The following is a 24,144-nucleotide window of genomic DNA, read 5'->3' as shown; positions in this document are numbered from 1 at the left end:
GAAAGCAGTGCATGCGTCCGGTATGCAGCCCGAGGCCCTGTGGTGGAAATTCCACATTCATATTGTGGTGAGTCTATCTATAGGTGCAACCACTGCTAAATTCTCCGCGAATTGATGGACTGAGACCTCCCCAACCAGGATTTGCTCACAACTTTCCTGAACGCGTGGCCCACTCGCTCCACCAGAGCCACCTGGCTGTGGCTTTTCACCAAATAATTCCAGTGTCAATGTCAAGCGATCTCTGCAGCATGCGAAGGATGCGTCTCAGACTTGGTTCCATGGCCCACGGCAAAATTAGCGCGAGAAAAAAAGCATTGCATTTGAGTTTCCGTAAAGCGTTTAATCCATTAACCACTTGCAATCTAACAACACAATTGATCTTGTATTGAACTAACAGTACCTTATTTACCCCCACACACACCGCAAGCTCGTTACGCTGATGTAGTCGCACTCCTACAATCAAGCCAAGTTCAGAAACAATGTTTACGTTTCTAATTACATTTTGTGGAATGGATTCCTTTACTTTATAACAACCCCGCACTAACAATCCCGCCGCCAAATTAAGCAAAATCTTAATAATAACGCATTGCAACCCAAAGCCTGCGAGAGAGAACCAGTCAGATTATAGAGGTGTGACTGCACATGGACATTGAAACAAATGCAAATACCGTAGGAAAAGACGAGACGTAATAGACCATTAAAACCTTGTCTCTTCCTGCTGTTGTTTATATCTATCTGATGCCAGAACAAACATTTGCAAAAAACGGCTGCTTACACATTTTAAGCAGTTCAAATGTCCCGCGTCTTTAGAAACTCCAGGGAAAAAAAAACAGCTTCTCGAAAACAAAGACGCCTTAAAAAGCCACCCACATGGAACAGGGCTAATAAAGCTCACCACTGGTGAATGCTGTGGGAATAAATGTCGCCGGTACACGTATATCAAGAGTGCTGCCATGGGTTTAGCGAGAGGTTTCCATAATCTATGAATCGGCTGACGAGGAGAGAGAGAAAATAAATATTCAGAAGAATGTAACGCATTATTTGGCCATTAATCCAGGGCTGTGTTTATCAGAAAATGAGGAATGCTCTGGATTCATGCAGTGGTGATGGTGCAGGCCTGCAATTCCCTGCTCATGCCAATTATGGTGGATGAAGCTCCACTGGAGGAAGCCTTAGAGCCCCTTTAGAGGGTTTTTGATCCTACTCTTCCACACTTTACACTATATATTGTTACATTTTTTATTGGCTTTAAAATTAATAACTTTTTTTCTTGCTCCATGAAAAGTTAGGTATCATAAATAATACAATTTAAACAAGATGCTTGTTTAATTTAATTTCCTATGTCCAAAGAAGGATATGGTCTGTTCCATGAATTACACAGCAACCCATTAACACCACCACCATAGGATTGAATAATCCTCTGAAATAAGTTCCCTCCATGTGTTCGATCTGAAGAGGATTTCTTTTTTACAATTCACCTAATATTGATTTGCTAGTCACCGATATTTAGCCAACTTCAGACAGAATTTATAAGTCGACCATTATATTTCATATCAATGTTTAATTCGGCCATACAAGTATTGCATTGTACAACACGTGCATTAATCCAGGGGTTCTTCTTCTTAGTGAGGTTATATTTCATGCTTCACAGATATTTATATCACTGTTTTTACAGTGTCCAGCTGAACGCTGATTGCGGCGATGCAAAAACAATTCACCGTTTGAATGTCACTTCTGAAGCTTTCGTGACTGCAGTAAGACACATTATAGAGGTCACCACTACCAAAGTCTTTGAGGTCAACCTAGAGCATCAAGTCATTTTCCAATGTTTACATTTCACCACTTACCGGGTTTTCATCGGTTCCATCTTCTTTAAATACTAACCCATTTTAGATGCTCAAAATTGAAAACATGGCTGTTTAACATATGGTAGAGTGCAGAAATGGGTCACAACGGGAACACTTCTACCAGAAATTTCACGACTGTCAGAAAGTGACAATATCGTACCGCGGCCAATTAAGGATAAACATCGCATGTCCGTATGCACACTTGAATGCGCCATCTTGAAGTTAACGTCTGGAATTTACTGTCCAATTATCCCAAAGTTAAATTCAGCAAAGGATTTGTGCTGTGAAATCGGGGTTTTTTGTTTTTGTTTACATCAGTACAAAAAGATATGGCGCACAAGATAAAAAGCAATGCTCGCTGTTGACAAAGAGGGAAAATCAAATTTAGTTTTGAGCATCAGGAAGTAAATACACCGGGCGGATTTTTCTCTCTCCCACGCCAGTGACATTTTCAAGGAAGGAAAAACCCGCACTCCCCTCAAGCCAACAAGGTTCAGTCCAGGACAGAGCCCCCAAGATTCAGAGACAACACATTTCCCAGCAGGACAAATAATAAACAACACACCAGAGTCCATTAATAAAATTACCGAGTTCTCAAACCATTAAATGTATTAGGTTGTGATCAAATGCAGTCAAGCATTTGCTTATTTTCCTCCCTCTAAACATACTTTCGTTTTCCTCAAACTATATCAGTCCAGCTACACCTACCCCAAAAATGGAGCGACAAAATACACTAACTTAAAGAGAAAAAGAAACACGTGGGAAGGGAATAAGTCATTTCACCTGCATCAATTTATGTGAAAACATTGAGAAGAGAGTAATTTTGATTCGATGACCTAAGATTGCGGGGGTCCAACTCCAGTCGTGGCAAAAAGCCTTTTGTAACGTGCAACGGCAGCTGTAACTCATAGACGACCCCCAAGAGAAACACAGATCCCATTTGAATGTTAATGGTTTAGAAGCACACGGATCCCTTGAGGCTCCAACTCAATAACATGCACTCAGATTAAATGGAGTCACTTATTTTTGCGGTGTCACTTGACTTTTTTTTACCTTAACAGCTAAAAAAAAAATATCGAAAAAAGTTGCCCTTTCTCATTCCCGCAATCTATCCCAAAGAGTCCCCCCCCGCCCCCACCTCTGTCAGGACAGGAATCGGACCCCCAGAATTTTTTTGTTTCTTTTTTCCCCCTGGCGACTGTCACAGCGTGGCGTGCGACATGGCTACTTTGGCCGGCAGAGGCCCTCCCTCGTCCCCGTCGTCCTCCATGGCCATGCTCACCAACGGCACTGTGGAGTCAAGCGGCATCTTGAGGTACAGCTCCTTCAGGTACTGCAGGTCCCCGTTGATGCTCAGCTTCTGCACAACAACAACAGCAGCAGCAGCAAAGTCGGCGGCGTCAGAAACAAAACGGTACGCAGTCGGACGTCGCCATCATCAGCCACGGTCGCTGGACAAAGGCCTCCCACCCCAAGCTGTCGCCGTCTCTCCATACTCCCGCGATGTAAGAATCCACCCGGCACTTACTGCACGAGCCGATTTCATCGCTCCATCTCGGTGGATGTCCTCAGAGACGAGTCACGTTCCGTTGGTTTGCCGCTCGGTTATTAATCTCACCGTCGGCCATCCCCTTCTTGCTACGTGTCCTGCCTGAGGCCACTCATTTTAATTTCATGCGGAGACTTTCAACTGTCAAATATTGCTTGCTCTTCAACATCAACGGCGTTGCTGGAGGGTGCATATCTCTTAACGGAGCCGGGCAGTGGTGGCGATGCACGTGGCCTGTTGTAGTCCAGCACTGTGAGGCGAGGGTTGGTGGATAGCGTAAACGTTGTGAAACTCCCTTCCCATGTACGTTGCAAGAGCGTCGACACGATCACACGCAGGGCTTCGCGTCTTCCCGGACACTCGCCTGCTCTCTTTTGGCGCAAGCTAGAATTCTGCTCCCAAGGTGAATCTGCTTGGTGCAGCCATCTGTTATTTGGAAATCCAAGGACCCATCTGTGCTCTATTTGCAGCTCTCTGTAGCCTGAGCGACAGAGCACAGCAGCTGCTAATGGGGGAGGCCCAGCTGAACTTGCCATGCAAACGCATCAGAAGGCATGATTGAGCAGGCAGTACATTCTTAGGGGGGGGCACAAACGTACTGGCTGGCTGCTGAAATTTTAGAACTTGTGTTTGGAAAGATGTCCATCGGCAGACCTGAGAGCTGCGCCCAATTTTTAACGATTTTTTTTTTCAAGGATCCACATGAAATGTTCCATTTAACTTTTGGCGCGTAAATTTGCCGAGTCGGGTTTCAGGATGCAAGCGGTTTATCGATGGGCTTGACAACGGTGTTCGCTCTAATGATGACGTTTTGCCGTACATCGTTGGATCCTTTATCGGGCTATCTTCAGTAATTTAGTTTGATTAACCCGTGACACAATAACGACGCGGCCATTCAAGCAGCGGAAAAGGTGCACACGCTTTTTCAGTTTGCGGCGTAAATAAATAAGTATATAGCGCAGACACTGCCTCAAAACCGACACACATTCATCACGCCACTAACGATGCCACGCTCAGCAGAAAGCAGATAAACAAAGTGCGTCGTCAATTTTCCCCGGGACAGCCTTGTCGATAGTCAGCCGGGACTTCAATTGATGCGGCAAATAACTCCCTCTTGTCACCTCTTTTGCAAAAAAAAAAAACGGCTGTCGCTCCTCAATCCCACGAATAGATGACTGGAGTGCCTGAGAATTGTGCGCCGTTGTATTGTGCATAAGCTTCTCCAGAACAGCGTGCGTTTTTAGTGTTGCCCACCTGCCAGCTAACAGCATATGGCAGCCAGAGCTTCGGAAGTTGGTTTCCTAGTGATTTGAGCCTTCTTTTCACAATTTTCAGCTATGTTCAGCTATGTCATCATCATCAATTATAATTATGTATCCACTGGTGGGCGAACGCCTCCCCACATTATCGTCATCATCCCTCGCAGGCTGCAGGAAGCCAAAATCAATCTCGGTCATGCGCATGAATCGCTCTCATCGCTCCATCTCCACGGTGGTCATCCTGGTCGAGTGCATTGTCTCCTGTTCCAAGTTCACAGTGACGCCTATATACACTCTGTACCCTCGTGTTGGTATCAACATCAGCAATAAGGGGAATAATGTGAGGGGGGGGGTTTAAGATGTAGGGATCCAGAAATGTAATATTCTCTTTAGCAAAACAGACTTAGAGGTAAGAAGAATTGTAAGATGCTAGTTAGGTTTTGAACCAATTAGATCTAACAATGAGAATGAATATCCATAGAAGGAAGAAGTAATGCAGGTATAACAACGGTGCTGGCTTTGACAGCGTTGCCGCTATCCTGTGCCAGCGACATCAGCACTGGCCTTGGCAGCAGAGCTTCGTCACCGTCATAAACGTTACGCGGCAACATCGCTGTCGGTAACAAGGGGAGAAGCGTTGGGCAAGCCAAAAACCCAGCAAGGTGGCACAGCAGGAAGCACAGGTGGCACATGTGCCAGGTGGCACATGTGCCAGCTGTCCCATAATGTTAACCGGAACGCCTCGCTCTGTCCCGTGACCATCTGCTAGCGAGATTTCACCATTTACGCATGGGCCTCCTCAAAATGCATCAGGCCTGGCCCAAGTGCTGCGGAGATGCTGCAATTAACGAGCGGCGAATTATCTCTGCCTCTGCCGCTGCCGATGTGCATGCAGTCCCACTGAAATGAAGCAATTTGATGGAATGCATTGTGACAAACACTGTACGGTGTGCTTATGTAGAGTTCTGGGTTGTCATTGAAGGTCTCACTCAGATTCAGAAGAGCGACGGCATGAGCAGCCGTCTAAAGCTATGCGGACGCTGCACGGCTTGTCACGCCACACAGGGCTCTGATTTCTCAGCCATGGTCAAGCGATTTCCACGCTTTCAAAACGTGCGAACTTGGATAAGACCTGCCAAGGCTTGAGACATTCAGGTCGCCCTGCTTCCACTTTCCCAGATAGGATTAAGCTACCCAGATACAAAAACAAAAATCTCAACAAAGTCATATTTGTTGGCTCCTAAGGTAAGAGCCGCAATGGCGAGGTTGAGAACGGGAGCGAGGCCAGTGTGTCAAGGGCTGGCTGCCTCGAAGGCAAGTCATCGACTGAGGCCACACCTGGCAAGTTCCAGCATGAGACCTGAGAGTCCTGAAGCCAACGTTGAGGCCAAGGACCGGTCTCAAGGACCCAAGACTGTTGTCAAGGCCCCACGGCCCTCACACCTTGCCTGACTGCCATGACAGGCTCCATGCAATCCCCCTCCCCCACACCCCGCTGCCCACCCCTCCAATGATACCACTGATCTCACGTTCCCTTTGGAAAATTGTATACAATTCTAAGCATGGGATCTGCCTTCCGGGGGCTCGCAATCTTGAGACTCGCCAAGCTCTACATGGCAAGGTGCAGGAACGCGTGGAGATGACGACTGTAGGAGCTGTTGATTAGTACCTGCGATGTCAAGACTGGTGTGTTGCGGAGGGAGGAGCTGTGCGTAACGATACCGCTGTGCAAAAGGTGGCAGCCCTCCAGCCACAACAGTAATTGCCCTAACGATGATTGAATTATTAAGCGGTCGAAATACAGCACGTGCCAGTACTGTGCCGAGTGCCGTCGGTACAATTAAACAACTGTGCAACCACAAACAAAAAACCCATCTGTTATTGCGAGGCATTATGGGTAACACAATAATAATAATAATATCTGTGCCTCTCCACGTAAAAATAAGTTTAAGTCTGTTTTATAGGTTGTTAAAAGTATGAGAACAGTAAGGTACATATTGTAATGTCTGCTGCGCCTCGTTAAGGACATGTATAAAATGCCCAAGCCTCTAGAGCAAGCTGCAGCAAGCACAGTGGCACAGACGATTGCAAAACATTAAGATTCCAGCTTTTTTTGTACCAAACACAAATAACGCTCTCTACATTAGTCATTAACAGTGCTGTAAATTATATATATATTTATAAGGCTAATGCGGCAAGCGAATATTGATTGAGTCGTACATTGGCGTATTAAACAATGGCTGAATGGTATTATACAATGATCTCGTGTCTACGTTCACCGCTTGCTTCACGCCCATTAGGCTAATGCATTAATCATTTCCACCTTTGTGGGTCGACCCCATTTCCTTGGCACGCGAGAGTGCCAATCGCGGAGGCAGGGGATGGACGGCGCTTCTCTACGCATCGCAACGTATACATCTCCCTAACGCCCCCCCCGGATGGGTCCAATGAATCAGGTTCGGGTCAATGGGGCATCATCTGCATACCTCAGCAAGTTTTTGTCCAGATGCAAATAACCCACGGGGCCGTCCGCCATCTCCCCACAATCCCCCTTCGTTCACCGGATGAACGAGGGTGGAGGGAACGCACGCGATGGTTGTGTAATAGCACAGAACATCTAAATTCACCGCACCTTGCCATTAATATTGCATCACAGGGTGATATTTTACAAGTCTGTTCGGATGGTTTGTTTTGGGTTTAATGTTTTAAGTGATTTTAACCATATTTTAATTTTACAAGGCACTGTTATGTGTGTGCAGTCACTGTGGTGAAATGCTTGACCAGTCTCTGTCATTTGATGTTTTCTCGATATTATTTTATGGAAATAATTATTTACGAGCAGCATTTAGAAATGCTCTAAGTGTTAAGATGCTATATAAATCTAATTTATTATTATAGCATAAAAGGCTAATGCTTTGGGCAGTGGCGAGTATATGTCAAATGTTTTAAACAAAACTTACATGATACAATACACAATGCCTTTTTCCTCACATCTGTCTCTCTGCGTAAAACAATTAAGAGTATGTTTTAATCTACAAAACATTCAGTGGGCTTTCTAGTGTAGCAAGCTGAGAGTACCAATCTGGTCAGGAATGATCGCGCACAAAAGCCACCACATTAAATGAAACCTGTCACTAACTTTGACTTATTCCAACGCTGAGAATTAATATATTTATTTTGTTTCGTTCGACCGACATTCCGTTGAACGTATTGATGTTGGCTTCCACGGCTCGGTGCGCGGGCATGCCTCCAACGTGCGAGGTGAAACGTCACGGAGGAGAAATGAGCAGCAGCCCTCTCCACGGCCATTCCCAAAGAGCAGCTTCTTAAGAGTGTTTCTCATGCCATAGACGTTCCTTGCACGGCATATAATAAGATGTGCCCTTCTCGTGGGCAAAGATGTCTATTGAAGTTACTTCAGCAGTCGTTCTCTGCTATCACGTTGCGGGTACATCTTTAACAATGGGTGGTGTGCATAGCGCACGGCTATGGTTCCAACTGGAAGTCCATTTCATAGCAAGACACCGGACTGGATAGCACAAACGGAATGTAAATGAGAGGCAATGAAATAAAAAAAATATCTGCCTCGTTCCAGGCTCCTCAATCTCTGCACGTTTATGGCGAACTTTACATCAATGGAAATCGTAGCACGGCCTGGGCCCCCCTTATGTGGGCTCAGCCAGAAATGTGTCATTGGTGTGTGTGGTGTGCACGGGGAAATTGATTTAACAAAAATGTTGTGCTTGTTCACCCACGAAAGGTTCACCGAGTCTTAAAGCTCTTTTTTCAGGAGGGTCCTGCCAAGTTGTCATTGGCGGATGGGGGGATGTTGCTATGTGTGATTAAACTTGAATAATTTTGCAGGTTGTTTTAAGCTATGGGAGGAAACTGGAGAACCTGGAGGAAACCCATGCAGAACAAGGGGAGAACAGAGAACAGAACAAGGGGAGAACAGAGAACAGAACAAGGGGAGAACAGAGAACAGAACAAGGGGAGAACAGAGAACAGAACAAGAGAAGAGAACAAGGGGAGAATAGAGAACAGAACAAATGGAGAACAGAGAACAGAACAAGGGGAGAACAGAGAACAGAACAAGGGGAGAACAGAGAACAGAACAAGGGTAGAACAGAGAACAGAACAGGGGAGAACAGAGAACAGAACAAGGGGAGAACAGAGAACAGAACAGGGGAGAACAGAGAATCTCCACACAGAGGAGTGCCCGGGTCTGCAATGAAACCCACCCAGGACCCTTCTTGCTGTGTGGCACGAGTGTTGCCACTGTGCCACAAAATTGCTACCCCAGAGATGAAGGTAGCCCGATTCTATGTCGCCTCTCGTACAGCACGACTTAGCAGGCTTTGTATTTCACATTTTTCTCTTTTGTAATGCGTCTTTGGCTGCGAGCAGTGATGTGAAATTATCATTGACTAACCTTCTTTTCCAAGGCCTGTGCATGACAATAACGGTGAATATCTGTCTGCTCCTGTCAGCCTGAATGATTGCTGGGTTGCTTGCTCATTCCTTTTGGGTTAGAAACTCACTTTTAGGCCATATTTTAAATTCGGAGATGTAACCGAACAATAATTGCAGAATGTACTAAAGGGAGAAATACAACGCTCGCTGTTCACAATGCACGTTACGTAATGGTACAACGTGCCCACGGCTTTAACAGAAGTTAGGTATCGAAGCAGACGTTGCAAATACAGATCAAGCTAATGAGAGTTAAGATATGGCGGTTGGATGTTGATCTTGTTCAGTTCAAAAAAACGTGTACATGGAAAAACACCCTCTCATCGGTTTAAAACAACTTAACATATTACGTGCACCTCCATATGTGGATATTGCAGCATTCCCAGAATCAGCCTGCATGAATAACGCAACTTAAAAACACTCGTCATCATTATTATTATTATCATTACAAAACAGAACTTACACATGCGACCTACACAGAGACCCATCGACACACGTAGGACTCGTAGGGTCACAGAGGATTGATATAAATGACAAAAGGAGCATAGGCTGGCATGGAGACCCTCAGAATTAAATAGGACCCTTAAAATTAGACAGAGATCCAAAGACTACTTTAATATTATATATGCCCTACCGTTTACATTCATACGAGCAGGGTAAGCTGGCAGGAACCGAAAAAACGTCCGGCACGTGGGGCGAAACGTCAGACGTGGGTCCCAAACCCTCTCCACCACCCCCCCCACTCGGCACGAGCGAGAATCATCCGTCACCGCAGCGGCGTCCGAGCGACACGCGGAGCGGTGAGGGCGAGACTGGGCGGGGGGGGCGTGCAGGTGGGGCCCTGCCGCTGCTGTGGAGGGAGCGTGGCACCTGGGGCAGGCGGATATACTGGTCGGGCGCAGTGGCGGTCGTCGCGCAGCACAGCCACAGCAGCACGACGATGGAGAGGATGAGGGTGAAGGCCAGGATCCAGCGGGGCAGCCCGGAGCGTCTGCGGAGCGGGCGTCACGTATAGGCATGTACGGCATAGACAAAGATCCCCGCCCCAACGTATAGCCTGTGGAAGCCAGCACACAAGGGGGTGGGTGGCCAGCACCACGCCCGGCTGCCTTTGTCTCCCCGGCGATGTCGTTTACACGCCGCGCCAGGTACTCATGAGGCCGAGTCGACCTAGGGGAGGCCCACAAGCGGTTCAAATAATCGTCACTGGTGTTGGCCGTGAGCGGGAATAAGACTCGATTCACTGGGTTCGTAGCGCAGCTCGTCAACCATTACACTACCGCTCCCCGCATATGTACAGACACATAGACACACGCACACACATACGCATGGCCACGAAGGCATACACGGAGATATAAGGACACACGCCATGCGCTTTAATGTGCAAAACACCGCAAGCATTTTATATGCAAATTCTGTAAATAAATACACATAAATGAAGCAAACTTAAACTTATGCAAAATAAATGCAGGCTAAAGTACGTACAGCACTTGCAATCATGCATAAACACCGCACATGCTACAAAAACAATGCACTTCACAATGTGAGGAAAATCATTTAGACCAGACTTCACAATATACTACCACCACAGCCATATTCGAAACAAATCCTTTAACAGCAATTACATTCTAATGGTGTTTCATACTTAAAACTACAAGACATGCAAATATAACATAATACATTTTGCTTTAATACAATGATGGGCAGCTGACGGATTGGTAGGTGAAGTTCATCGCCGATTCGGAGGTCAAGGGAAGGTCACGGCAGCAGCGAGCACACAACGATCGCTTTTTCACTTTCTCCCTCTCGCTGTGCCCAAGAGATGCGAGCATCAACAATGCCGCAGCACTTAGCGGTGGGCTAAGCTACATAATGTCGACTAATTTGCCGCACTGCCAGTGGCCCAGGGAAGGCCACATTGTTCCTCACTTCCCTGCTTTCAAGGAGCAGACACTGGGGACTCATTATCAGGCTGCGGGAAAATTCCTTTGGGTCAAATTGGGCAATCCTATAGCAGAATTTCAATTGTGTGTTCACAATCAAAGGGGGCTTTTGGAGGCAAAGATTCTCTAGCGACGCCGTGATATCGCTCTCCTTTGAGGTTACATTAGCAACGTGGCCCGAGTTGTTGTGTAGCGTTCAGTGTCTGTGCGTGCGTGCGTGTATGTGTGTGTGTATGTGTGTGTGTCTGTGCGTGCGTGCGTGTATGTGTGCGTGTATGTGTGTGTGTATGTGTGTGTGTATGTGTGTATGTGCGTGCGTGCGTGTATGTGTGCGTGTATGTGTGTGTGTCTGTGCGTGCGTGCGTGTATGTGTGTGTGTATGTGTGCGTGTATGTGCGTGTGGGCTGGGCGCGGTGGCGTAGCGATTAGCGCTACGCTGCGCTACGAACCCGGCACAACCGAGTTCGATTCCCGCTCACGGCCAACACCAGTGACGATTATCTGAAACAGTCGTGGGCCTCCCCTAGGTATACTCAGCCTCAAATGAGTACCAAGTGCAGTGTGTAAACATCGTCACTAGGGTGTGGTGTTGGCCACCTACCCCCTCGTGTGCTGTTACCAGTCTTCATAGGTGCTCCCTAACAGCACTTGCTTTAACAGTTTGTTCAGGCTATATGGGGGATCTCTGTCTTTTTTCTGGGCTGGGTGCTGGCCCCCTTGCGAGCGTACGTACGCGTACATCCGACTGTGAACATGCTAGCCCGTGCGCATGCCTGCCTTAGCATGTGCCCCATAAGGATACTCTGCGATTTTGTACACCCCTGCATTCCAAGCAGCACGTGTATCTTTATGCTGACGTACCATGATTACACGTGTGCCCGCTTCCTGATGACCATAGCTACATACACGTCTGTGAACATGCTTATATGATTCCCTACTGCATGTGTGCATAAGCATGCACCTGCACGCACACCTGTACACATGCCAGTCCATTCCCATGTATGTATATGTATGTTGAACCTCTTTTGCATCGTATGTATCCAACTGTGCTAATCGGAGGTGCGGGAGAGGGAAAACAAACTAAACACAAAAAGCAGTCGCAAAGAAATGAGTTTTCAATCTAGATTTTAAATTGCATAGCCTCCAGTGGTTTCCTACTAAAATTGAACTTGTACGTACACGGCACTGCGCGCACGTGCGTGCACTTACAAGCCTACGCCCCCCACCCCACCCCGAGCTTGTCCACATGCCTACCTGTGTATATTATGAGCCTGTGTGTGCCTGCGTGTACTAGCCTGTGTGTGTGCCTGTTGAAGTTAAATTTTACTTTGTGCGACCAGGTGAAAACTCTAGAGGCCAGGATAAAAAGAGTCATTTGTGAGATTGACCCGAGCCACCAAACCTACAAATTGAAAAACAAATTCAATGAAGTACGGCGGTGAAGTAAAGAAATCGGGACAAAAACAACACAAAAAACACTGAAGAATAGAAAATACGCCTGCACGTCTGGCCATGTTCCTGCATCCACGTCTGGATGTTTCTCTGTCGGAGACCAGATCACCCGCACTGCGCTCAATCTAAATCAGATCTCTGAAGCGAACCAGGATTCTAAGCCTGGACAGTGCCTGCATGGGCAATCACAATGCATAAAACGTCGTCAACAAATGGCAGTGCAGTAAAACCCATTGTTATGCTGTACTAATGTTCCATTGTATATGCTTCCCACTTTCACCCCCTACTGGACATGTGAAAAAGAGCTTGATAGCTCGTCGGATTCCTCCAGCAGGAAGCTTCTGCTTCTGAAATACAGACTACTGGCCAGCACAGTGAAACATTGTAAAAAAAAAAAAAGCCCGAAACACGCACGGTATGGACAGGCCCAAGCCCGGCCACCGATTTGCCGACGCGCGTCTCGTCAACAGGGCCGTGCGCGCGTGCGGGGCGGGGTTCTGCGCTGCGCCTGTGGCCACACCTGGACATGCACGAGAGGAAGTCGTGCTTGGCGTGCTCCTCGTACAGCAGCTGGAAGCTCGACTCGCCCGAGTTGCTCCTCTCCTCGCGCTTCGCCTCGTGCTCGGCGGCAAGCTGACGCACGTCGTCCTCGGAGGAAGCGACACGCTGCAGGCCTGGCAACGCCGCGCCGCGCCACGCCGTCAGCCACGCGCATCACCACCTTGCACGTACAGCGATGCAGATCCCCCGCACCCCCCCACCCACCCTGCATAGTCCACTGGCACGAGCGCCGTCAACGGGCGCCTATGAAGCTCGGCGAGGGTCCACCAAGTGGGATGCTGTGGACAGGACCACGTCCGCCCGCCTTTGTCTCTCCAGTATTTGAAGTTTACGAACCGCACCATGCGCTGTACTCGTTTAGGGCAGAGTCGAAATAGCAGAGTCGAAATAGGGGAGGCCCAGGGGCGGTTCAGATATCACTCGCCACTGATGCGAGCCCCAGCTGGAAATGGAACTCGGGTCGCCGGGTTCGTTGCACAGTGAGCTAACCGCTGCTTCATGTGCGCTCGCACACAAGCATTCAAACGTACGTACATATTTAGATGTGCCTGTGTGCCTGGCTACTCAGGTACATAGCTTCGTACAGAAATGTGTACGTGATTAATACATGCATGGCAGATATTAACATCATTTAACAAATCAACATCAGTGTGTGCACATGCACACTCTCACCATGTTTTTGACATAGCGCCCTCCTTGATGCCAGGGGTGTTTCAGAGCCCTTGACATGAGACCTTATGCATGTATGTTGAACTTCTTTCGCACCGTACGTCGCCAACCACGCTAATCAGAGGTGCGGGGGAAGGACCGCAAACTAAACACAAAAGATTTAGAGGACACCCCCAGTGGGCGATGATTGCTACCGAGTGAAATCCCACGCAAGCACACTCATCTTGGTGGACGTATGCCCGGGCACGCACAGTTGCGTGGACCTGTGGTTGAACCCAGAAGGCTTAAGACAGACGCACGCAAACACACAAAATTCCCCACTCGCTCACGCGCTCACACAGCAGCTGTCAGTCACCGAAAAATTGGAAGTGATTTCTCCACGGTGTCTGTTACAGGTCAGAACCGTCTGAACTACAGCCCGCGGAAAAAATACGGCCCGCCAACTCATTTAATCTGGCTCACGGCACCCAAAGCTTTGATATTAAATTAACGAATTTAATTATTTCTCATCGCTCTGTAAAAAAATAAGTTGGCCTTCTTTATCAGTATGTGAGCTCTGCAGTGATGTGACACGGTGGAGAGGTGCTGGCATGAGCAGTGATGACAGCAGTGCTGCTGGACACGTGCTTCACCATCTCTCCGATCGCTTCTGACCTTTCACTCTCATACGAATACATTCCTCGTCTTTCTTTTACGTCTCTAATTTGAATACATCTATCTCCTTGCTCTGATCATTCTCTTTTGCTTATATTTCGTATCTCTCATATCACTTTGAATCATATCCTTTTCCTATCGATATTTCTCATATCGTTTGTGATTACATCTCTTTGTTCTGAATATAGCTTCCCTCTCCGTCCTTCCCCCATAACCTCCGATTGGCCGCCGGCATTGACAGACCCAGCTGAAATTAAACCCTGGCCCAGACAGGAAGTGTTACAATTACAAAACCAGGAGACAGATTGCTTGGTTCAAATAAAAAAGGGAAGAAGAAAAAAAGTCCCCAGACAAAAATATTTTCGAGAAATTTATAAAAACAAAATCGGTAAAAAAAAAATTGGTAATTCAGTGTAAAAAAAATAAATATGAAACGCTACTCTTGGAAGTTGTCAGGGGGCTTTGAAAAAAAAATGGTGGCATTAAAAAAGCAAAAAAATAAAAAACCGCACATGACCTCTTTCTCTGGCAGCGTGCATCGACAGCGGCCCTGGGGAGGATCTGCTGAGATGACGAGCCACGGGCCACGTGGCCGCAGCGAACACTACCTCAACGTCAATCATCTGGAAAAGCCAATATTTCCAAATGGCTGCAGCGGGCATCACTCAAGGGGCTTCTCCACTGAAATACGCCTCCCCACATGCCTGAGCGCATTAACACAAACCACCCCACCACCACCCCATCCCCCCGCTGTCCCTACGCAGAAGCCGCCCTGCTGCCACCTCCACCGACAACACGTTTTCCTACCACCACAACCACCACAACCACATTTGTGTTCAGTTTGGGCGTGCCCCCCCCCACCACCCGTTTGGTTTGGTCAGCTGAAACGCGACAAACTGTATATACATCATTCACGTTAGCAATAATGCATTCGTGTCCATGAATGGCCTCCGATAAAATTGCCTGGAATGCACTCAGTTCTCATCCAAGCAGGGTTGAGCATGACAAGGTGCTTGGATGACCGACCCCACACACAAGCAGACGGCCATAGGGCTGTGGGGCTCCGTGGGTGGACCGTAGAGAGAAGTGCAGCAACGTCCATCGTTGTATTGCACTATGCTCCCACTTCTACGCTCCCCACTTTAAGCAACTTGCACTGACTATGCTGGCGAGGAATGGTCAAATAACCCCCCCATGAATTGAATGGTGTTGGGAGGCCCTCATTCAACAGCGGACTGGCATAAGCAATGTAAATACAAATGGTTAATTTTCAGCGATTGTGATATAGCAATTATTGGCTACGAAATATAGGTTTTGGAACCAATACAATGATCCATATTTGTTTACAGGATAGGCCAACATTCTCACCTTTACCCCTCCACCACCCGATTTCGGAGTGCCACTATCCGAAGAAGTCCATAGCAATTTGAGCAAAAATCGCTGCCGAAAGTTCAAGTTAAATTCAGCCGTGAGAATGTCCTAAGCCACCGAGTGAACTGGAGCTTTATCGGATCAGAATTTAGTCAACACATCGGCAACGTATAAATAATACCTGTGTAAACATGACAATCTTGTCAGGTGGTGAAGAGCTCAATGTAAAATTAATTTTGGCATAAAAAAATACTCAGTGGCAATACCCCAAAAACATTATGGATCAATACAACATTCTCCCTACTGCTATTAACCAAGAAAATATCAATAAAGCCAGAGCCAGTTTGCAATGCTTTCTTGGCATCATCATTATCAATACTCCCATGATCAATAAGGGCAGCAACAACAGCAGCTACGTCACCCAGGAAACTGCGCCAACTCAGTTGTACTTTAGGCCACGTGGAATGCCGAAAGCTCATGGAGGCTCACAGAACCCACCGAGGGTGTCGTGGGTTAACCAAGTGGGATGGCTGGCACACAAGCTACCGACCAGACAGTTAATGATTCACCTAACTCACAAACCTCCCCACAAATCCTAAAAATTCGCACAATTCCGAGTGGCGATATCAATAAAAAAAAAGACAAGATTTTCTTTTGTCTAGTTTTTACCACCTTATTTTTAGTGTTGGTCTAATTTTTAGTGTAATTTCACTCCATTAGCCCAAACGTCACATTAGCACGTCGTTTGCGTAAGATTTACAAAAATGCTACATAAATCGATTCTTACATGCACATCTTCAATGCCTGCATCACGAGCACAAGCATTAATAATAACCTATGAACCCAATGCACGGTTGAGTGTGTACACTACCCTGGCTCTGAGGCTTAGATTTCCCGGCGTTCATCGGTAATCGCGATGAGCCTCAGTTGCGTCAATGCCGATCCCAAGGATGTTTCTGTTGAGCGTCGTCGCTTTAAGATGTTCTCTGTTCATATTTTGTTTGTTGCGGTTGCACCCGACTCAAGAGCCGCATGGCTCATAGGGCTATACCTAATAAATGAAACTTGAATGTCATTGGTACAAAGCTGGCAGCGGAGCTGTCAAAGCAGCTTCACGATACCTTCCTTCTCTCAAACGGTGTGCCACTGCTAGGTCTAATGGACATCTTTGAAAAAGAGCTTTATAGCTCATCGGATTTCTGCAGTCTAAATAAAGATTCTGATGCTGAATACTTACCATCCCTCTATGCTCCGTGTTCATCTTTCCTTCCTTTGCTCTCCATGTTTTTTGTCCTATTCATCAGTCCTATGCAGAGACAGTTCGTCTGGTTTCCTATCACTGTTCTCTCAACTCTCCTGGGCTCCACTAATATCTCTTCCTGAATGTTATTTGAAGTTCCGTGACACAAGGCCACATTCATACATTCTACACAAGTGCTCAAACACACCGCGTGTGGCAATTTCCCACAAAGTTGGTAGAGGTGAGCCATGGTTTTATTAGAGATAATAACGAAAATAACTAAATAACACAAAAAAATTCATTTTGGTTGGGAAACGTGAACAATACTCAGGATAGGTACGAAAATGGAAGCGAGGGAAATGCAGGTTAAGTGGAAAGAGTGAAGAGGCAAAAGCGCAGCCCTGCAATGTCTCGTTCACGCCGCTGCTGGCGGAAAGGCCCTCCACTCGAGGGAGCTTAAGGGAGCTTCTCTATTGGATATTGGCCTACTCCTTCCACACTGGAGAGATGTCTTATAAAAGGTAACATTTTACCCCAGCACACGTGGCTTGTCGATCATGTCACCTGTATTGTACCCAAATGAATAGTAACTATAGAACGTTCCAGGAAAGTCGTTTTCAAAACATTTGTTTGCAGGTTTAACATGCAGATGGATGTGTGCAATATTTAAACTCATTGTGAATTCATGCTGCTAATGCATTTGCAAAAATTAGCTTTGAGATTTAGGGCCGCTTTTCCCAGAGCACCATTTAAGCAAGAGGAAAATGTCTCTCTTGTTATTGTCTTGAATGTCAACGCAGCCTGCCAAATGCGCGCCCATGCTGTGGCATGAAAACCTGGTATTCTGAGATAAAGTTCAAGCTGCAGTGGCACTTTACACGTCATCGTCAGTGGCAACTTAACGATTGGGACGGAGCTTTGGTGCTTTTTGCGCAGAGCTCGCACACCAACTCGAGGTGTGCGCCCCCCTTTCTTTCCCCGCCAATGCTGGATTCATCATCTCACCCCCAATGTGTGCTTTGTTAATGTTATAACGTTCGTTTACCCAGGAGAGCCTCACTGAGTCTCAATAACTTTTTCAGGAGGATCCTGCCAAACTTAATTCACAATACGCAGCGATGTTGCTGGAGCTGCTGCTGCTGCTGCGTGTGATCCCAAGTGAGTAATTTTTAAGAGGTAGTTTCTCAGCATGGGAATGGCCGATGCCAGGTGCATTGTGTGGGATTTTTTTTTTTAGCTATGGGAGAAAACCGGAGAACCCCCAAGGCAACCGATGCAGAACAGGGAGAGAATATACAAACGCCACGCAGAAAGGCACCCGAGGTGGTATTCAAACCCAGGTCCTTTGTGCCTTGAGGCACAAGTGTTACCACCGCGCCACCACGCTGCCACCCGTTACGCGCTAGTCTTTCTTTGTTCTTTTCTCTTTCCTCCGCTTCTCTTTCCTGCCTTAGATCGCAACTCGGCCGATGCTTAGATAAATTCTTACCAGGACGCGGCAACCTTCGGTATCCCGGTTGTTTTTCTCCGCTTTGTTTTGGTGAAAACGGAGACGCAATGAATATTTATTGGGTGGGTGGGTCGCTACTCACGGGGCAGGAAATCCTGGTCGAGCTTTTCCCTCTGCTGGGAAGCGGCCATCAGCCCTCCAAAAGCCAAGTGCAGGTTCGGGATCTCCAGCTCCAGCTCCGGTTGGGACTGGCGCACACATGGCCACAGCGATTTAACGCACGTAAAGACCGTACACAATAGGAGGCATGGAGACACAAACATCAACACATCGTGTGTGTGTGTGTAGATGACTCGCTGATGCATTCCTAAGTATTTTTAATTGATCACGTGGCAGTCCAGCCAATTGTGGAGACCTGCAAGATACGTGTTCAATGTAGTTGATGATGGTGATAGAGTGGTGGTGTTGGGGTGGGGAGCGGTACTGTAGTGGTTAGTGCACTGCGCTACGAACCTGACGACTGACATTTTATTCCCGCTCACAGCCAACACCAGTGCTCTCCCCTAGGTTGCCGAGGAGCACTGGTACCTAGTGTAGTGTATAAACATCAGCTGGGGAGATAAAGGTGGCCGGGTGTGGTCGTGGCCACCCACCCCCTCTCATGCCGTGCCGGCCTTCATAGGCGCTCGCTACAGCACTTGCCCCAAAAGTCTGTTACGACTGCATGGGGGATATTTGTCTTTGATGGTGGGGGTGATGGTGCAGAATAGTGAATGGGTAATGAGGTAGGTGATGTGTGTGAGTGTCGGTGGGGGTACAGGTGATGGTGCAGAAACGAGCTCAAAACACACACACCGAGATGTACAAAACAGAAATACAAAAGGGCAGGGTAGAATATATTGAGCTACAATACATGATGATTAACACGGACAATGTTCACGTACAAATGGGGCAAATATAACAATAAAATAAGGGACTGCACACGTAATGCCTGCGTTGAGTCTCCCATCTGTATAACTCTAATTTATTGTAATTGTAATCCGTTTTAAGTATGCATATACTGAGTAATGTACATAATACGTTTCCAGGTTAGTCTATTAATAAACACACCTGCCAGCCAAAAAAGCAGCGCAGTTATGGATAGCTGGACATTTATTGCCATTCTCAATAATTGCATTTTAATAATTAACGAAGGACTCGATATTAAATGCAGTGCGACGAGGTAATTTTTTTTCTGCAGTTCAAGGGAAGCCAGCTACTCTGGAAGCATGCTGCAGCAGCAAACGCTCTATGAACAGCAACACACCTCTGGTTGCAAACGCTGCCTCGTGCATTAATGCCTGTCACCCACACAAGACATTTCAAAGGGCAAAACAACAAAGCCGAGGATTCCACGGTTGTTGCCGGTTCGTTTCAGCCGCCGAAGGAGGCGACACGGGCGGCATGACCTCACGATGGGCTTTAAGCTCAATTACGTTAACAATAACCACAGCCATAGCTCCACCGCTGAAACTAAACATGCCTCAACTAACCGACAACACAAATTCCTCCCTTTTACCGATCACCCCATCGCCGGCCAGCCCTCATAACACACACGTTACACCCACGCTTCTATATTCCGTTGAGATAAGGTTACATTTTAGCACTTTATTCATCCCAGCTGAACTTTAATTTAATCCCTAACGCTTAACTAGAACCTTAATCCGAGCCGCAACCTCAATTTTTGTTGGCCATAACCAATGTAACTCCAGGCCTCTCTCTAATCTGAGCATTCAAATGTCTTTTCTTAAGTCTATCCTTACACACCAACTCCAATATTAACCCAAGCCCTGTACAACAGCCCTTGCACTCACAATTACTTTAACCTTAACCCGAGCTATATTCCGTACCATCACTGGTAGACCTGTCACAGTCGGCTGACAAAGTATACAGCTTTCATGGGAAAACATTATCCAAAACGGAAATGAGCCATTTCAAGTGTAATGTTTTTCACAGAGCAAAGTGAGAAATAATAGCTGACAGCGTAGTGTCCTAAACTAATTATAATAAAATATTAAGAAATAATTATACATTCCCATTATTTAGATTTCAGTATTTTTATAAATCCTGTGCGTTTGAAACTGATATTTGGTTTTGATGTCCCTTTTCACATCAGCCTCAAGGGGAATAGAGAAGACAATTAAATTCTGAAACCTTTACTAAATCTCGAGACGTTATTAAATGCTGGAATATCCACCGTTGAACGAGACAAAGATGACGGGCAATATGGGCAAAACATCTAAACCGTTGAATGCAGATTAAAACTCCGTATTCGTAGTCTCCCGCAATAGCACTTTCAGGTAAAGTCCCCTGAACAGACAGCCTCAAGATTCAAGGATTCTGTTGGACATCGACTTCTCTGAACCGTGGAAGTGATTGGCCCATGCACAGGTCACACAGAACCGGTGACAAATCTCATCAGCATTTTCCAATTTCATTTGAAGTCTCTGTCGGGTCGACGACAACAACCTGTGGGGGTTCTAGGCATCTCCTGGTCTGTGGTTCTCATGTCAACGAGAGCAGTCAAAAGACTTAAGTCTACTCTCCCAAACGTGATTGTCTGGGTTGGGTTTCACATCGAGCATTTATACTCTAGAGCTTTCGCCACGCACTACTGTCGGCATCTTCAATTGGATATTCATCTCCTGAAGGCGCCCGCAGTGGCTGTGAAAACCTCAGCGTTCAATTAGTCCACTCTCAAGTTATTAAATATTGGTGTGAGGTGCATGCAATTTCATCGCACCTCCCCAAAATTATGAGGTTAGCCAATCGGTGAATAAATTTGTTTGTTTAATGTAGAGACGTAGCCACTTACCATGCTTGGTCTCCCTAAGTGCACCGCTGTCTCTTATGACGTCCCTAAAATATCTTTGCCTGGGTCTTCAATCAGGCCAATTAATTTTGTCTCGTCACGGTCAATCATGCATCGGTCTTTGGTGGGTAAAGTAATCACCATCACGCTTTATAATTACAATCCATGGATAGTGTCCACCGACCAAGATAAATTACACGTAAGTACTTGCGTTCAGTCTGCTTTTCAGAGGTGGTCACCGCCACGCTCCGGGTAATTTAATGATGCGGGCCGTGTCGGTGACCACCACCGACAGGTACTTCCGTCACCGACTGCGCAAACAAAAATAAAACTCACCTCAGGTGGTTCTGATCTCACCTGAAAGACGACGACTTTTCCATCATCGGCCTGCAGGTAAAATGTCCAAGACGAGGAGATGAAGGACTGCGCCGAGCTCATGAGGTTCCCGCAGAGACTGGACACCAGCGTGAGTGGATAGAGGAAGTGGATGCGTGGCACCATCGACATCAGCTGTGCACACAACGACAAAGGTCCCGCCGCCCGTATAGCCTTCAACAGACTGTTGGGGCAAGTGCTGTACGCGAACGCCTACGAAGGCCGGCGCGGCAGGTGCAGGGGGTGGGTGACCAGCGCCACGTCCGCCGCCTTTGCATCCCTAGCGGCGATGTTTACACATCACACCAGGTACTCATTTAAGGCCGAGTCGACCCAGGGGTAGGCTCGGGACCGGTTCAGATACTCGTCACCGTTGTTGACCGTGAGCGGGAATTGAACTTGGCTCGCCGGGTTCATAGCGCAGCGTGCTACCACTGTACCACCGCTCCCCTCGTGCACACGCACGATAGCCACTCTTCACCAACCAGCGGTGGTGACACCACCAAGTGTCTTGCTCAGGCTCCTTCTCTGAACGTGAACAACACGAACTGTACATTCGGCAAGGCTCGCTTTCTTGGCACCGCTTGATTTTTGCACCTCGTCATCGCCGTCCAATTACTTTTCCTTGCATTTCCACGATGTTTCCATTTAAACATGGACTTAATGTCTCAAAAGGCTTTCTGAAACAACAAATGTTTTGCCATCATCCACCGCTGATGATAAGTATCTGGACGCGAGCAAGCAATTTAATTGCTCGAGTTTATGTATGTATGTATATACCACCCACATAATTTATGAGACGGAACACTTCCTTGCTAATAATATCTCTGCGGCGTTATATCAATCAGTGAACCCTGCATGAGAGAGGAGAGTGCGATAACCATTAGGCTGCCCAGCTGACCGTAAACATGAGTTTATTTCCCAACCCAAATCATCTTCTTCTTGCGAACGTTTAACCCAATCGCAAGTGTCCTGCTTTGCGAGCCCTCTCCACGAATCTTCGACCATCCATCGCGATCTTCAGTTTTCGCTGAAGGGAGCGATGTAACAAAGTGCAATCCCAAGTGAGTAGCAGGTAATAATTAAACGTTGGGATGTTTGGCCAATACCAGTTACATTTTACGATTATTTTTTTTTAGCTATGGGAGGGAACCGGAGAACCTGGAGGAAACCCATGCAGAACAGAAAGGTACCCAAGTCAGGAATCGAACGCAGGAGCTTCCTGCTGTGAGGCCCGAGTGTTAGAACGGCGCCACCACCATGCCGATCGTCTCGCCACGTCATCTTCAGTCTCCACCCCCCCCTCCCTCTTTCTCGTTCGCTCAACGTTTACGGTCTGAACTCTCTCTTCAGGGTACCCTTCCGACCTACTGACCAAACGTCCTGACCCACACGAGAGCTGCACAGAGATGTCTCTACCTGTTTTTGGCGGAGGACAGCCAGGGGCTGCTGGTTGTCGCAGCCGGTGCTGCACGCCACCTGCTCCTCCGCTCGCTTGTACGCCTCCATGCAAGCTGCACACAAAGACAAAGATTCCCCACCCCCCCCCCCATATAACCTTTAACAAATTGTTGGGGGCAAGTGCTGTCAAGCGAGCGCCTGAGCTGCACACATGCACGCGTTCAGACACGCACATACACACGCACACGTGCCGACACGCACGTGCACACAACGGTCGTGATTTGCATTTACCCGGGCTCTTACTCGGCAACTCATTAAGGACGCCGAATTGAATCTCCCTCCTTGGTCTCACATTCACACGGCAGGCAACGTACGCATATTAAAGAGGTGGGCTTCACACCGCTGGCTTGTTCCCAGCCAGGCTGCGGAGCACACACAAGCTGAAATCCATGCCCCACCACCACCGCTGCTGCCGCCATCAGCGATCCCACTCGCCGCCCACATCTCAAACACGCCGCCGCCGTCGCTACCACCGCCTCTGCTCTGTGGAGTGAAGCCATCTGTCCCTCAAGCGGAGAAAATGCTAAACAATTATTGCAAGCGCCCAAGTCCCACAATGGCCGTAAACAGCCGAGCACACTCACCAACTCCGCACGGAATGCAAACCGTGAAATTATACAAATTGGGCTTTTTTCGTGCACTAAACACAGATAATTATCTGTGGTGGACACTTTTACTTTGCATAATTTGATGTCATTTATTGAGGAAGTGAAGCGCTGCGAGATGGATTATGTCTTCCACAGGAGTAACTGTACTTGGGTTCGTAGGTCTCTCCTGCAGGAAGACAATGGTTAGCTTGCTTGAAGATACATCTGCAACGCCTGCGAGGACATCGACCGGAACACGCACTTCTGGGGTCTCAGGCGGTTGCATTTGGCAGAATTATGTGTGTGGCCCCATTCCTCCCAACATCCTCCTTTTCCTTCTACCATTGCTCAACTTAAGAAACATGCACTATCATGGAATATACCTTCAATAATACGAATGCTTGT

The 24,144-nt window shown here is 47.3% G+C and overlaps 1 protein-coding gene across 1 annotated transcript in view; it reads right to left on the bottom strand.

The window, feature by feature from the left end:
• Window positions 1-319: 319 nt before the first annotated feature.
• The window catches only part of TMEM59 (transmembrane protein 59), a 61,614-nt gene continuing 37,789 nt past the window's right edge, over window positions 320-24,144 (bottom strand). Inside the window, exons 3-8 of the mRNA XM_032965940.2 lie at window positions 23,111-23,205; window positions 21,674-21,826; window positions 18,608-18,713; window positions 13,041-13,194; window positions 9,996-10,116; window positions 320-3,207 (exon numbers count right to left, since the gene is read on the bottom strand). Of these exons, the coding sequence (XP_032821831.1) occupies window positions 3,049-3,207; window positions 9,996-10,116; window positions 13,041-13,194; window positions 18,608-18,713; window positions 21,674-21,826; window positions 23,111-23,205 (788 nt within the window). The 3' untranslated portion in view covers window positions 320-3,048. The remainder of the gene's footprint in view (window positions 3,208-9,995; window positions 10,117-13,040; window positions 13,195-18,607; window positions 18,714-21,673; window positions 21,827-23,110; window positions 23,206-24,144) is intronic.

The sequence above is a fragment of the Petromyzon marinus genome, chromosome 35 (assembly GCF_048934315.1).
Source record: "Petromyzon marinus isolate PM22_M1 ecotype Great Lakes invasive population chromosome 35, UKy_Petmar_22M1.pri1.0, whole genome shotgun sequence".
Classification (NCBI taxonomy): domain Eukaryota; kingdom Metazoa; phylum Chordata; class Hyperoartia; order Petromyzontiformes; family Petromyzontidae; genus Petromyzon; species Petromyzon marinus.
This window is presented reverse-complemented; position numbering and strand designations above follow the sequence as displayed.